The 17323-nt window shown below is 39.1% G+C and overlaps 1 protein-coding gene across 1 annotated transcript in view; it reads right to left on the bottom strand.

Moving 5' to 3' along the window:
• LOC134563937 (hippocampus abundant transcript-like protein 1) overlaps positions 1-16637 on the bottom strand; it is a 29585-nt gene extending 12948 nt beyond the window's left edge. Inside the window, exons 1-3 of the mRNA XM_063422372.1 lie at positions 16353-16637; positions 4639-4734; positions 1889-1951 (exon numbers count right to left, since the gene is read on the bottom strand). Coding sequence (XP_063278442.1) covers positions 1889-1951; positions 4639-4734; positions 16353-16550 — 357 coding nt within the window. The 5' untranslated portion in view covers positions 16551-16637. The remainder of the gene's footprint in view (positions 1-1888; positions 1952-4638; positions 4735-16352) is intronic.
• Positions 16638-17323: the final 686 nt, after the last annotated feature.

Here is a 17323-nt window from a genome sequence, read left to right on the forward strand (position 1 = left end):
AAGAGACTCGGTGCTAGATTTCAAACCCAAGTTGCACTCTAATTTGGACTGTCCTAGGAGAGAGCTCTGGCTTACATAACTGCTCTCTGAAACAAATATAACAGTTTAAATTAAACACTTACTGGTGTATACTACATATTCATCCTGTACAGTACATCTGTACAGTGCAAGAACTATGAAGATCATTTAAGCAAGGCTGGTAAGCTAACCCAGGTCATGGGACACCATAATGAGATTCCCAGGGCGAAGGTTAGACTTACATGTACAGTAAAAACAGAAAAAATTGACTAAAGATCAAATAACAGATTTTCCAGAATTTCATGAAGTCCTGGAATCTAGGTCTCAAATCTGTTTTATTACACGGAAGAATTAAAATGACTGAAGGATTTCATAGATTTGTTAACTGGGGAACCATTCCTCCTGATTAGTACATTTTTCATTTATCAGTGAAACTGTGCCATAAGTCCAAACATTAGTGAATGCATGGTTCTGCAAGCACGTAAATACCCTGGAAGTCTACTCCAGCTAACTTTACCACTCTTATTCAAATATAGCCACAAGTTTAACATATGCGTACAGACTGCTGTACTAAGTAACTGTTCTGCCAAATCTTTACAAACAAACCTGATCTTCAATGTTTTCAGGAATTAAATTGAGAGCAAAGCTGTAAAGCCAGACGACCAGATTCTCAGAAAGTTACATGTCTTGCGCAGTTGGAATTAGTGTTTCTGCTCCTTAGAATAAGATTTCAGTGCCACGCGAACTAACATATTTTGGTGTCAAAAACACTTGCAATGTTTCACAAACAAGATTTTAAAGAAAAAAGACATGGAATTACAAGCTCTCTCTAGTCTTTAACCCCCCTTATATTAGACCTATTAGAGCAATCCAAACATTCATTACATTACTGCACTTTTCTACAGATATGCTCTGTACAAAATCTATGGGGAACTCTCTATTTAGTACTTTTAATAAACAGATACATTGCACTGTGAGTGAAAAACTTAAAACAGGAAGAGGAACATGAACTTTGTTTTCCTGTGAGAACAATGAGAAGATAACTTCCTCTTTCAGTCTCAGACAAACCAACATCCCAAGTGCACTGTGTTCTGTGAAAGACAGCAAGAAGGCAAGTTGATCCTAAAGAGGTTACGTTCTTGCAACTAAAAGCAATGCTTTAGATTTGTTACAGGACATAAAAATAATTTCTGAGTGCTATAAATTATCTCAGTCGTAAGTTACAGCAACAGCTTTACAGCCTCTCAGTACAACAGTTACCAAAGTAAAGTCCTTACATTAGTTATGCTGGAAAACTCTTGCAAGCTTTTTTGTGGCCACAGCCCAGCATAACCACTGCATGAATGCAGCGGTCTAAGCAAGCTATAAACTGCCCTAAACATCACAGAATGTTCAAGAGTTGATTAAAAAAAAGGACCAGGAAATAAAACAAACCTGATGAAAATTAGCTCTTATGCCACATTGTAAGACAAAATCACAGTGATTAATTGCTTCATTTTCTATCCCAATGGCATCATCATGATTGCATTAATTTGCCTCTGATATAAATCATTTAACATTAGGAAGCAGACCATGAAAATCCAGCTTTATTCTCAGACAGATCCTTATCAAAATTACAATAGCTTCAAGTGGTACCTATTCAAATGAGAAGAATTTAAATTTCTGAGAAACATTCCACTTGTCTCGGGATGCTGCCACTTTGCAGTGAAACTTAAATTCAGCCCAAGAAAAAAACACTACAGTGAAAAAATGGTTAAAAATTAACTACATTCTCAGTGGTTTTAAGTTCTTATGGAAAACATAGGTGAGACAAGTCAAAATATGAGAACATACAGAATTCTTAGGTCAGAGGTTTAAAAAAACATCTTACCTTAACACCTTGAATAAGACCATTCATTAAAAATGTATGATGGGGAAATGTTTCATGTAAGACCTGATAGGGGGGGAAAATGCACTGTTTTAATAAGGAGACATGAGAGAGCTGATTCCAAAAAGTATCTTATCCCAAAACAAAATTGAAAGAAAAAGAAAAAAAGAAAAAAAAGAAAAAAAAGAAAAAAAAGAAAAAAAAAAAAAAACAAAAAAACAAACAAAAAAAAAACTTCTACCTATTTTTTGACTTCACAAGAAAATGTAAACCAGATTAAATATCAATTAATTGGCACAAATTCCTATGCTAGCAAAGACTGTAATGCAGAGATAGTGGGTTTCAGACACTTCGCTCAAAAAGAGGATCAATATAAGCAAAAATCATCTCTGTGCAGTACAAATTACATAATTTTTGTGTAGCTAATTCCTTAAAAAAGTTGACTCAAACGCTGTCAATATTTAAGAATTAAAATGAGATTCAGCTAACTTACATTGACAAGGGAAAAACAGTGCTGTATTCACAACGGAACACATAGCAGCTATTAAATAGTCATACAGTTAGAAACACTTCCAATTAATAAGTAGATGCTTATAAATACCAGCAAGAGTTCTGAGTGTTTACATACAGCTATGAATTCATGTAAGGTGCTTTACCAGCAGTCTTAATTCAAGGGCAAGAATGTTAATCTATGCTAAACAGATTTACCATAAATATGCAAGTGAGTTAAGGGGCCTCACAGGTGTTATCATGTTGAATAAAAAAAGTTACTGTGATGTTCAAAGCATATATGCACAAAAATTCACATTCATTTGCTCCTGATATTTATAGATAAGTGCCACCAATTACAAAAAGTAATTCTACATATACTGAGAAAGTGTCACTGAAAAGCATCAGCATTATTTTTGTAGGAAGACTGAGATTCTCAAATCATAGGTTTAATCAAAGTAGTGGTTCTCTTACTAATTACTAGGCAGATAATTCTCCTCATTTACATCACTTTTGCCTTCTGGTATCATCTTTTGTTAGGTATTTAAAACAATTTTTCATAAGTTAGAATACTGATCTTATGTTATGAATTGAGAGAAAAGAAGGTCAGGATTCAAATTACAGATCTAAAAGTAGAGGTCTTCTAAGTTAAAGAGGGAAAAAAACCCACAAAAACAACCAAACCAAAACAAACAAAAATAGGAAACTCTGAGACTTAATCTAATTACCTGTGAACTGTTTTTTCTAGTATTTTTTCCTGAGAGGCCACCACTGCTGATATTAAGTTACAGTTTTTTGATATTAATTTGTTACTTTACAGACAAGAAATGCAAGTTGACAAACTGGGAGAGGGAACTGCTTTACTCAAGTTCTACCAATAGACACGTATTCAAAAAATATATATATTGAAGAGAGAACATGTCATTATTTCTGCCCTTCCTACCTGACAAACCTGCTTGAGCAGAAGTGGGCAACTGGCAATTCAAAGGCTGAACCTTGCTCATAAGGTATCTCTTCATGATTTCTAGTACTGCTGCCTCATAAGCAGGTCAATGTAAGCTACCACAGGCACATCACAAGACAGGTGCAAAGTATCAAATTAGAAATTATATAAGCCCAACAGCAGCCATTCGTTTGCAAAGCTGATTACAAATAAAGAAGATCACTCTCAAGTATGGATCTATTCCAACTGGAGTATACTACTGAGCAACTACTGATAAATCCACCTAATACACAGCTTTATTAAAAGTGGTGGGGGTTTGCAGATCTGTAAGAATTATGATTTGCACATTTATCCTTCTAAACGAGAAGTGTCAAACTTGGGCAAGTTGAAAATTGAGCACTTTGGTTAAGGAAAAAAAAAACCAAAGGAAAATAAAAGGTAAGAAAGAAAACCCAATAAGCTTCCCCATATTTTGACACTGGCAAGACAGAATGACAGGACAGTCATTTTGTGACACAATTGCTTTATGGAAATGTGTTAACTGTTTATGTGAACCTTTTTATTACTAAGTTATGTTAAGAAGTTCAGTGACTGTCTTTAGAAAAGTTAGGCAAACACATTCCAAGAGTTATATACATTATCTTATTTGGAGTCTGGAGAAGGAAAAAAATTAACTCTTTCAATCACACAAAATTTTGCTTGCTATGTATTCAAAGTAGTCTCAAGTATTAGGCAATGAAAACCTGGACTCGCAGACCTCCTGCAATTGCTCATAGGCAGGCCTTACTAAAACAAACGAGATCCAGACCTTCAAATGAAATGCTTCATATCCTATTACCAAACACTCAAATTATCCTTCATCTGGAAAATAGCCAGAACAGATTAAATAATTATGACAGCCATTTCTTACATGAATGCCTTTGCATCTTACTCTTAAGTTACATGCTGACAAAATAGTCAACCCACAGGAGCATACATAGTTAATGAGGGGTTGCATAGTTTATTCAATTGTTACAATTGGAAGATTAATTGAACTATGAAGCCTTGAAAAAGCCAGAATTTCCAGAGATACTTTAATGAATAGACTAAACTGGTGTTACTCTAAAATGCAAATAAGAGTTAAAGAACTGTACATTAAAATTAAATTTTTTTTTTCCTCATCTTCTAGTCTTTCAGCAGTCCATATCTCAGCTGCTGAGACTTCTGGAATTCGGGTAATGAGATACGCGTTAACGTAAAGTGAATGAAACCCCAAAATCCCAAGAAATTAGCAAGTTAACATTTGTCAATGCCAAGGTAACAGCTGATGAATGATACTTACCGTTAGCATCGGAGTTGTCAAGAGCCCCCAGGCAAAGAATTCTAGAAATATGACCACCACCGCATGGTAAACACTCGGCCGACCAATACCTTGTTGCTAAAAAAAACCAAATGCAGTGGTTGCACACATCCAGTTCATTACACGTGCAAATATCTCTTGCAAACATGTTTTGAGCATAATCACTTTTCAGCATGACCTATTAACCAAGCCCTTGGGAACAACAATGAGCCAAGCAAGGGAGGAGAAATTGTTTTGTATTACAAAACAATTAAAGATCTCTAGGGAACTTGAAAAAGTTTGTTCCCTTGACCACCTGCTGACTGAAAAGAATTATTGGCCCTATTCCTGACATTGCTGTGTACTGCTTTCACCTCCAACATGCCTTTAGGCTTTCTCCTCCTCAAGCATTATCCACAACCCCTTTCACAACAGGGTGACAAATGGTATGCCTGTCCCTGCTTCCTCCACAAGTGACAACAAGACACATGCACTTCATTAAGATCACAGCACAGTTTGAACAAAACTATGACAACATACACAATCAGAACAGTAGCACAATTTGTATTTGAAAATGCCGAAGTATGAGAAAATAAGGAGCTGGTTATGTCATCTGTACAATTATTTTTTGTTGAATGCTGACCAACTTGATTCTATGCTTGTGTCTGCAAATACAGACTGCAGACTGAGGAACTATTCTACTGGTCAACAAGTAATTCCAGAAAGAATTAGCAAACTATCAAAGTACTCATGATTCTGTGAAACTGCTGCCATTCAAGACGAAAGGATTTGATCCCAGATGAGATTAATGAAATTTTTTTATTTAGATGAAATGGGCAGAACCCTTGGAAAAGGCATATTTAACCAGAAGTGCTGCTTGCCTGCTTGCTTTCTTCCCAAAACAGATTTAAGCAGAGGTGCTGAACAATCTAGCGGCCTTCACTGTCGTGACAACAATGGCTGGCAAGGGGAGACTGACAGATGTCATTTCGCTAGGCTTTTGTAAAGCCTGCAACAGAGCTCCATATGACACCCTTATCTCCAAAGAGGAGACACATGGACTTGACATGTGAACTGTTTGGTGGATAAGGAACTGTCTGGATGGATGCAGTCATAGAGTTGCGGTCAATAGCTCTGTGTCCAGATGGGGGCTGATGGTGAGAGGTGTCCCTCAGGCTTCTAATATGGGACCAGTGATCTTCAGTAACTTCATGATGAACAGACAGTGGTATTGAGTGCAGCTTCAGCAAGACTGCAGATTACACAGCTGACACTACAGAAGGACAGGCTGCCATCCACAGAGAGTAGGATGAACTTGAGAACTGGGCCGACAATAACTTGATGAAGTTTAACAGGTCAGGGTGCAAGGTGCTGCACCTGAGTCAGGGCAATTCCCAACAAGAAAACAGACTGGGAGAAGAATTTGAGAGCAGCCCTGAGGAGGACTTGGGGGTTCTTGTGGATGAAAAGTTGGACATAAGCCAGCAATGAAGCCTAAAAGGTCACAGCCTAGAAAGTCACCCACATCCTGGGCCGAATTAAAAGAGGAGTAGCCAGCAGGTGAAGGGAGGGGATTTTCAACCTTCTACTCTACCCTCATGAGACCCCACCTGTAACAATGTGTCCAGTTCTAGAGCCATCAGCACCAGAAGGACATCGACCTGTGGGTCCAGAGGAGGCCACAAAGTTATCAGAAGGCTGGAGCAACTCTCCTGTGAAAACAGGCTGGGAGTACTGGAGCTGTTCAGCCTGCAAGGAGAGAAGAGAAGGCTCTAGGGACACCTCTGTGGCCTCTCACTGCTTGAAGAGGTCTTTTGAAAAAGAGTGACTTTTTAAAAAGGAAGCATGACCTTTTACATGGGCCGAATGTAATAGAAGGGGAATGGTTTTAAACAAAAAAGAGAGATTTAGATTAGATATTCAGAAGAAATTCTTTACTCAACAAATACTGAGGCGCTGCATCAACTAGCCTGGAGAAGTTGTGGACTTCTCATTCTTGGAGGTGTTAAAGGCCAGCTGGATTGGGGCCCTGAGCGACTTATCTAGTGGGTGGGAATCTTCTCCACCAGTGGACAGGTGGAAATTAGAGGATTCTAAGGAACTTCAAGGTTCCTTTCAATCAAAACCATCCTGTGGCGTTTTCATTTCTGACTACTCCTTGGCATAGTTACTGTTTTACATAGTTTTTGTGTTCTAAAATTACTCTTTGCCTTTCTTCTGAGAACTGTTCTGCAGACAACTTTTTTTCAGTGTTTCCAGCCAATCCTAGGCCATTACACTCCAACAGAAGAGTGCAATTTAATGACAGAATTCAGTTCAAGGGACACTATCCCATGATAAATAACCTGACTCATTTCAGCAAGTGGAAAGCAGAGTGAGCATGAAACTCAGGATCTACCACTGAACACAAAAACAGTCAAGATAACCTAGGATGAAGAGTACAGACACCTTTGGTGTTTCTCCCCTGCTCAAAAACTTTCACCTGAATTGGTAGAAATCACATGTTTTGAAAATGCTTGAATTATAGGATTCACTTAAGCTGTGTAGCTAAGTAAAAACTGTGAAGAAATTCCTATTGTTTAAACAGTAATGCATAGATCCGTAAGAATTTTTAGATCTGTCAGTTTATCAAAACCTGTAGCAACAGTGTATTCTAGCTAATAAGATTCAATTTATTTTCTACATTGCAGCTTGCTTCAGAGCATGAAGATTCAAAGAAAACAGTTCTCTTTCTCCTGGGAAACAATACAATATCAAAGGTTATATCTGGAAAGTTAGTAACTTTCAAGCATTATTAACATTTCTCCATAGGTTACCATGCAATTTTTGATTTCTAAATAGCAAAGATTCCAAAGGCTATGGGGGTAAAAAAATCCTTCTCACGTAAGAAGTCTGTAAGAACTTTTATACAAGGTAATACGATAACAATTTTATGAGTATTTTTTTGGAAAGATATCTGACAGTCAGACTAGCACTTAACACAAATTACACTGAAGACCCCTTCCATAGCAGTTTCCTCTGAAAAAGCAAATTTTCCAGTGGAGTAGGTAAGAGACTCCCCAGACCTTCCCCTGCCTCTACTTTACTTCTCTCACAACTTTGTATCACTAAGCATGTTGCTGCATCATAAATATCTGGTCTGAATTTAACAAACATTTCAAATGCCATGAAAAATGAAGTTTTGGAGTGTTTGGAAGCTTTTAATAATGCTTTTATTACATGCAAATGTGATCGAAATTTATATGGTTTAGCAGAAAGATGATGTACATACGTACTCAAAGACATGGAGATTAAAATAGTCTGCAAATCATTTCTGGCAGTACCATGCAGCTTACAGTCAGCTGCACTGACCTACTGAAAAACCAGAAAACAACACAGCCTTTTGGATTCAAGCCATGACCTGGAAAACTAAAATTCAGCTCTTGAAAGGAACATGTACCTGTTAAAACTAAGGCAAGCATTCTGTGTCAAATATACTAGCATTACCAATCTATGGTCCACACTGACTGTAGTTGATGATTTGCAGTTTTCTTTACAGTGTCCTAAATCCCTAGATTAATTAAAAATGTCGTGCTGAAGGCTGCATTGGAAAATTAAAATCATGAAACCAGGAAAGTTCACTGACATTATCAAATGGACTGAAGAAGACGGTTACTTCTGTCTGTTCTGAATGTTCATCTTTACTGTAGTTCCCAAAAACAATATCACAGAAGCTTTCAATTTTTAATCAAGCATCAACTTATTTTTTAAGAAAACAAAACAGTTTATGATTGATCATGTAAACAGCCTGTTCCACAGATTAAAAAAAGCAACAAAAACTCTTTACTCAGTTCAAAATCAAAGAGTTTTCTAAAACACTTTACACTTGCCTCTATCATAAAGAACTACTGGGCAAGATTCATTTCTGCATTGAGAAACACCCTGCAACAAAACTCCATGCAATTTACACAAAGAACTTTGAGTATGCAAAAAAAATGGTTATAAACTTTGAAACACAAGGAGCTTTAGGCTTCTTGAATAAACAATATGAGAACAACGTACTGAATTCCTTAAAATTAAAAATATTTTAAAAGGATTTCAGAAACACTGCAGATATGGTTAACATACAAGTTGCTTGCCTCATTTACTGCCCTCAAAATTGGAAGTGTTACAAGTAAATGACATCAGGAAAGCCTTAAAATTGTTATGGGCTTATTTTCTACTCACATGGATCATCTTCATGTGACAGACCTGTGTGTGGGCTGAGAAACTACGTATGAACCTTGTAACTGCCTTCCAATGCAGCTGTTTGTCAAGGTTTTATACTTGCACAATCATTAGTGAGCAAAACATTACTTAATCTCAAATGCTTAACAATACAAGTTTGAGGCCATCATTGTAAAATCGGAAACCCTATAAGTTCTAGCAGAACATGTCTTACTTCTCCGGTTTGACACTTTTGCTCCTTTTCACTGCCCCATTCTAAAAAAACATTTTTCCTTTTGCTTTTCTTGGAGCCAGAATAAATCTGAAAGTTAATTTGAAGGAAACTGGGATAACTACTGGAAGACAGAACATTTTTTTTCAAAGCGAAACAGCTGCTGAACATTAATAAATCCATGAAAGAATATCAAAATTATAAAACCAGCTGGTAATAATTGCTCATAGAAAAGGAGGAGGGAAATGCATTCTAGTATTAGTAAGAATACCTTATCTAAGACACTCTGAAGAACAGCTAGTACAATTCACCCTAAAATGCTCACCAGCGAAGTGCAATCTTATAGCCGGTCCCAGATCTGCAGAGCAAACCAAGAACAGGCAGTATTTACTATTCATACAGTTTATAGGTAACTGTTTATCTGTTAATTCAAATCGATAATGTAATAATTAAAATTGTTTGAATCCTTGCAAAAGCACCTTAACATCAATTTCAAGCATGCCTAACTGTTTACTTCTCTGAAGAAATATGCTTTTTTGAGAACAAAACCACTTCTCACTGTTCAAATCCTGAAGTCCTCCAGAGCACCTTTTCAAATTTTTCCTATTTTGATGAGGGCCACACAGTCCTGCCAGGAAACTTTATCACATGATTCAATTGGATAACTAAAGCTGTCTTTTTTTCCTTCCATATGGGTGAAGCAGCAGAGCTGGACATGAAGGGTTTGTTTCAATACCCAACTGGAAAAGCCCTAGGCAACATGCTCAGGCCTCACAGCTGATCCTGTCCTGAAGAGGAAGGCATCTCCCTAAAGCACCTTTCCAGTCACATAATCCTATTATCTTTCAGGCAACTGAACTCAAACTGAACTTCTGAATTGACAAATCACAGGAACTTGCCTTTGTCCCCCTACACCATCCTCTCAGAAATTCCTTCCCACCAGGCACTAGGGTCTCTCAGGAGAGCTTACCAGTTACTTGTTCTACTTGCGGTACAGACATACCTTTGCAAAGAGCACTCATTGTCCTACAATACGTAAAACAACATTCAAAGGAATTAGTATGAGTTTTATTACTATTTTTTTTTACTATTTTATTATTTTATTATTTTATTACTATTTTATTATGTGCCTACAGAAACATTTTTCCCTACATAAATTAACTGAGTCAAATAGTCATTTTTTATACTACCACCTGCACTACAGTCCACTATGTCAACTCTGATATTTTCAAGGAAAAAAAGAACTGAACTAACAGAATCAGTAAAACACTCCAAATAACATGTTTTCCTGTATCAGTCATTCAGATCTTGAAGTTCATGACCAATTATAAAATGCATTCCCTTTACACATTTATCTTCACTACTACTGTATTAATTTCTTCCAAAATACAACCATTTCAATTACAAACTTTTCCTGGTATGTGTCACGACAAGACTATTTAACCATTTTAGCTTATTCTTGCACAAGTATTATGCCACCAATCCATCTCACTTCATGATGGATTCTTTCTTCCACAGATACTATCCAGGTAGTTCTCTGAGGATACTGCATGGATTTTGGATCCACCTTAATTCCAACTGTTCACCACAAATACTCTATTTGTTGAGACTGGCAATAATTCAGTGCAAAAATACATAGAACACAAGTGAAAGTGCTTTCCAATCCAGTACAGCATTTTAGATATGCCTTGTGAGCTGCAATATAAATCATAACTAATTCAGATTATACATTGTCCAACTTGTATTTCAGTTGCAAAACAAACACCTTAAGCAGATCCGTATCTGGACTGGAAGATCATTACACATTTTTTCAACCGAAAGCTAGGCTAAATCATATTGCACAGGTCTAGAGTATCAGAACAACAACTCATTCAAAATGGAAAAGCCTGTGAAGATTCTGCAAAGAGAAATTGTGCCTTTAGAAGTTCCTGGAGTTCTCAAAAGAAAATGTACAGATAAGGCAGATCACATCAATAAGCCTTTGAAAATTCAGTAAACACACTCAAAGATGCTCACTAAAGACTCTTAAAACAAGCAAACTCTTCACAGGAATTGAAAAGAAAAAGAAAGTAAAGAAGTAAACAAACTGACCAACCAAATCCCCCCTTCCACCCCAACACACACACAAAAATAATAAAATTTTTAAAAACAACAAGCAAACAAACAAAAAAACCTCCAGGACAATTTGAAAAAATAAACCCCCTGCAACCTATTCATACAGTACAGCAACATTACCAGTTGACTCCTAATGCTCTGTCCTAGCACCTATGTTGTTCAACACAGTCAGAAGTGAGCTGTAGAAAGGGAATAAAGTGAACTGACGAAGTTCATTGATGACAAAATGCAATCCACTTTGGAAGAGTTATAGGACAATGGTAAAGAACAACAAAAATTCATGGAGTTGGCAGAACAAATTAGGTGGCAGATTAAAATTAATGTATATTAATTTAAGCAATGCAAACAAGTAGAAACTATTTTAATTCCACATATAGAGTGATCCTGGAAGAAGAGTTCAATGAATGAAATTGAGTCTAACATTCAGCAGTGGCTTACTAAGGCATGTTCAAAAGAACTCTCCCTGTTAGGAAAAAGTTTATTACTATATTACTGCATTAGCATGTGATGTGTCTGCCTTGCTAATCTTCCTCTTCTGATGTTCTGACCATTTTTATTAGCTCTACATAAAGATCCTCCTCATATCCCATGACTGTTTCATTCAGAAGCTTTAAGCATTGTTGAATAGCCTATTTTACAGAAACACAAGAGGCCCACAGAAAGAAAAAGAACACTACCAAACGTATGGAGGAATGCTGAAGCGTCTTCCTCCAAACCACAATAAAAATATCTGCAGAAAGATACAAATGGGATTAAGTGAACTGGGAGTGACATGAAAGGTGTTAAGAAAAATTTGCCACTACCTCCTTTTACTAAAATACAAGAAAATATGCAGCACTTCACACACTCTATTCTTGAGTTCTAAAATGTCTTGCCATATTGTATTTCCTTCTGGGAATACATTCCTGTTTAAGTTTAGACTGGACAAGTTTAGAAGCAGGAATCTTCTAAGGCACGTAAAGCATGAAGACCATTTCTGGTTCAGTCTTCATGGCTGAAGCCACTGAAGTAGGAAGAGCCAAGAAAACAATTACCATACATCCTGCCATATTCTGAGAGCTCCACTCTGGACAGTACCTCATTGCCTAATTAAACTATTTCATAAAGAAATATAACCAGCATATTACACTACAGCAAATTGGAAGCAAATTTATCTGTTTAAGTTTTCTTCATAAAACTTAGAAATATGTACAACACTGAGAAATTCCTCTAAAAAGCCCTGGCTGTTTAGTTAATACATGTTTCTCCATGGGGCAGATAGTTACTCAAACTCCTTGTCCAGTAGGTTAGGTTTGGATCTTCATAACTAATTATATAGCTATGACTTGATAATTTTTACTGCTCTAGCCTACAGTACTTCTCTTGGAACACAACGTCATCCACACGGATAGAACCCAGAGTATCAATAACAGTGGATTTGTAACAGCAAAAATGCCTTCTCAGCAAAAATATAAACCAGAGTGATTTGGTTTTAAACAGTTAAGCTAAACATTCCTAGTAACAGTTTAGGCTTAATGTCAGTTTAACAGGATGAGAAGAATCAAAATGATATGGGCAGTCTTCAGAAGGCAATGTTATTCATCTCTAATTATTCAGATTTAACAGTAAAAATGTGTAGGAGAAAACAGTGCTCCACTGAGGACTAAACACCCAAACTGACAAATGAGCAACGTTTTTACCACCAGCAATACAATTTAAATTCTACAAGCAAGAAACTTAAGAAACCAGCTTACTGAATTCAGATCTGTTTCAGTAAAGTCTCATAACATTAAATCACACTGTCTTAGTTTTACTGTTCTGTATTCTTTATGGAGTATAAAAAAGAAAAATGCTTAACACTAAGGCAAGAACATGTAACTCTTTGGTTACATACAGCTGTGCTTCACTGACTAAAACAGTTTAAATAAAAAAGGCTGGCAAACTTCCGAGATGTACAGTTCAGAATGTTTATATCATCTTTCCAAAATACATAAAGGTCTTTGGCTTCATAATAGCTGAGGCATTTTACAGAGCCCAAAAACATGAAATTAACAACTGATTAATTCCATACCCTATCTAGGACTTCTTCCACAAAAGCACTTTATTTAGACAGCATGACACTGTATTTTGCTGAAAAGGTTCCTTAGTGTGACATTTTACCGACAATATGTTGCACAGAAATGAAGTGCATAGCGCAAATATTCTGAATGCCATGCCAAGTTTTGTACTACCAGCGTTCATAATTCAGATGTAACAAGATTGCACAATAGTCAACAAAATGTCCCATGGCATCATTTGCTTAAATTTCTGAGGCTCACTGAAGCTACAGTATTACAGCCAAGAAAAACTATTTAATTCCATTGGAATTTAGCTAAACATACTATTGTTCTTATTAATTTTGAGGCAGTAACTCAATTCATAAGTAGTCATTTGTGCAGCATTTGTATTTCAACTCTTCAATTCAGTGAAGCCAATGCATTCAACAAGGTGAAGTTAGTTACAGCTACATCAAAAAACAGAAGCTTCTTACCCCCAAGCTGGAGGGGTAAAAGGAGAAAGCCTTGCACAACCTGACAGATTTGGTCACATTCTTTCACTCTGGCTTACTGATCTGATGTGAAGAAAGAGTAAAAATAAAAATGAAAAATTAAGACATCCTTCACAGATCAAAGAAGCAGCTCACAAAAATTTCAGTTCTGCATTTATTTCTTCAGCAGCAATCCAAGCAACAACCTTCCTCTTCCAAAAGCCAGGGATGCACTCCCACTGATATCAAACAGATCTCTGCAACTACATCTAAAGCAATGATCCAGCCCCTCCTGTTTCATTATGAATAAGCTCTTTCAATAATGTCTAGGCAGAGACAGTTGTAGCAATATGACAACCACGTGAGAATCACAGGGAGGTGCAGGAACTGCAACTACAAAACAGACTGTTCAGTCAGAACAGATGCAGACCCTAACATGATATAACTGCACTACTGAGATAAGGCTAGAGCACCATGCCTTTCTGCCTTGTAAGGGATGCTTTAGAGGAACACAAAGTCCTCCAAAGGCACAACTAAGATGGAAGTGACAAAAAAACACTCAGAAAATCAAACCTCAGATCATTTTACAAAATTGAGAATTTATGTCATTTTGAAGCTAAATTTTCAAATTTATAGAAGAGCATATATTAAGTACTCCAAAGCATTTTTTAACACTTAATCCAACTTTACCAAACATTCTATCCATTAATTAAAAAAAAAAAAAAAACAGGTTAGAGCCTTTGTCAGTTATGGATTTAACTTGCATTTGAGTTTTACTTTTCAAAATTAGAGAAAGAAATCAGGTCTTTGATTTCTTTTTAAATTTCCCTACCCATACCCTCCATTTTCTAGCCTCTATTCATACATCAAAAATTCAACTGTCTTCTATATAGTGAGATCAATCCTCTGTTTCTTACAACACACCTTCTGAGCTGATAAAAACGAAACCTTCTGTTTCTTAACTAAAACATTAACTTTTCAAAACTCTTTCAGAGATATTTTTGTAGTCTGACTTCAGATTGGGTTACTGCATCCTGTATACACTAGACTCTTTAATGGGAGCTGCTGTACACAAACCCAAAACAGCAATTCTACCATACAGCAGACATCAGATGCACTTTTCCTAGAAGAGTCCAACCTGCTTTTTGAAGGGCATAACCATTTCTGAAAGACAAGTGAAAGACTCACACACAAAAGTGATACACTGTAAGAATTGTGAAGCAGTCATTTTGGAATTACCTTACACAGAAGAAATTACTTAACTAGAGAATTCTGTAGAGCAACATTTTTCTACATCTTCTCTGCATTAATCATCTACTGAAAGTACCTTAAAATCTTCATCAAATACAAGTAAAGTAGAAAGAATGTATGTACATTAAGCAGATTGTTTCAAGATTTTTTTTAATATGCTTCACCTCTAGCCATGATATCACATTAACACTACCCTGTTAATTTTCAGCTAAAATACTTCTTCATCTTCACATAAAACAGCACACCATGTCTGATAGCAGAGATGCTTATCTGTGGGAGGACAAGTAACACACAAAGGAGATGCTGGCTCCCTGACACAAACCTAGCACTGTTTTATAACTTTTGACACATGCAATGCTTTCAGCATACACAACTTTGTGAGTAAACTAATACCAAATTATTCAGGTACACATGAACATAAATACACCCCAAGAAAAGTTATTAATAGCTTGCAATTCAGACACAAAAAAAACCACCAAAACCACAACCCTTATGCCTTATGTGATTTCAACTTGCTGAAAAAGATTCGGCATAGTAAGGCATTGCCTTGTTTTGCACCTGCACCCGTTCAAAAACCGTCAGTGCCGGGGTCATCTGTTTTATTACTTTGTGTCTTCCCCTGGATTCTTCTACTTCATCTTGACCTCTGGACTAACTCCAACAAACAGGATGGGTTGTATCGCCTCAGCAAGAACCATCCTGCCTGAAACAAGTCACCTGTCTTCTACTGCAGAAAGCTCAAGGGGTGTGATCTCTGATCTGGTTTTAAGGCACCTTGTGAACACACTGAGGTACCGACGGAAAGGCTTTTAAGCCTTTTCCTTCAAAAAGCAATTACACACCGCTACCACATTTACCAGGGCAACTTTGCAGCGAGACCACGGATCACTCACTCCCTTCCAGCTCCTTCTTCTGCACGACAGTATCTCAGTGCTTAGTGCGAAGAGACGAAACAGAAAGCACAGTAACTTATAAAAACTGCATACGGCAACCCCGTGGGACAGGTTCAACACGGAGAACCTTCAAGAGCTCCTAAACTTTTTGCCTTCCTGCACTTCGGGTTTATATAATCTAAAAGAAAATTATTTACGGCCACCTGGTCACAGGTGCGGTTAGTCAGGTTACTCCGCCCGGGACAAACTCGTAACAAATGTACCGGGACTGTCAGGGACGGGCAGGGCAAGGAGGGCAGGGCCGGTCCGCTGAACCCGCCGTACTCCAATTTCCATAAAGCATCCAGGGGCAGGACGCTCCAGGAAACGCCTCAGCGGGCAGCTGAGGGGGAGCTACCCCTCACAGGCGGGCCGGGCGCTGATACCCACGGCCCTCCCGGCCCGACCCGCAGCGCACGGACGCCCTCAGGGCCGGCAGGACCCGCACGCAGCCGCCGCCGCCGCCGCGGAGCCCCCGCTCCCAGCCCGCACTCACCGCGCCACAGCCGCCCGCCGTCAGGCCGACCCTCTTTACCAGCATGATGCAGCCGCCCCACCTGGCGCCGCCGCCGCCCTCCCACGACGGCTGCGACGGCGGCAGCGGCGGCGGCTCCTCCTCCTCCCCTTCGTCCTCCTCTGCCGGCCGCTTCCGGGCTGGCGGCGGCTCGGGCTCGGGCTCGGGCTCGGGGCTCATGTCTGTCCCACCATGGCCCCTCCCGGAGCGGCCGGGCCGGGCCCGCGGCGGCTGCAGCGGCCGCCTCCGCCGGGCTCACGTGACCGCGCGGCCCCGCCCCCCTCGCGCCGGGCCGCCCCCGCCCCTGAGGCGGATTCGAAGGGAGGCGCGCGCCGCTGCCAGCTTCCCTCCGGGAATCAGGGGAAGGATGCATGGAGGGTGCAAGGGCCTCCTGAGGTCATCGAGTCCAACCTACGACCGAACGCCACCTTGTCACCCAGACCATGGCACTGAGTACCACATCCGGCCTTTCCTTAAACACCGCCATGGTCAGGGACTCCACCACTTCCCTGGGCAGCCCATTCCAAAGTCTGGTCACCCTTTCTGTGCAGAATTCTTCCTAACGTCCAACCTAAACCTCTCCTGGTGCAGCTTAAGCCTGTGTCCCCTTGTCCTGTCACTGCTCGCCTGGGAAAGAGGCCGTCCCCCACCTGGCGGCACCCTCCTCTCAGGTGGTTGTGGAGAGTGACAAGATCACTCCTGAGCCGCCTTTGCTCCAGGCTAAACACTCCCAGCTCCCTCAGCCATTACTCATAGAACTCTTCTCCAGCTCTGTTGCCCTTCCCTGGATGCTCCATCACCTCAATGCCCTTGAATTGATGGGCCCAGAACTGGACGCAGGATTCGAGGTGTGGCCTTACCAGTGCTGAGTACAGGAGACTGCCCTGGTCCTGCTGGACATACTCCTGCTGATCCACAAGGTAAATGTCTTCCAAACTAGTATCCTGTGTGCC

Source organism: Prinia subflava, chromosome Z, assembly GCF_021018805.1.
Source record: "Prinia subflava isolate CZ2003 ecotype Zambia chromosome Z, Cam_Psub_1.2, whole genome shotgun sequence".
Classification (NCBI taxonomy): domain Eukaryota; kingdom Metazoa; phylum Chordata; class Aves; order Passeriformes; family Cisticolidae; genus Prinia; species Prinia subflava.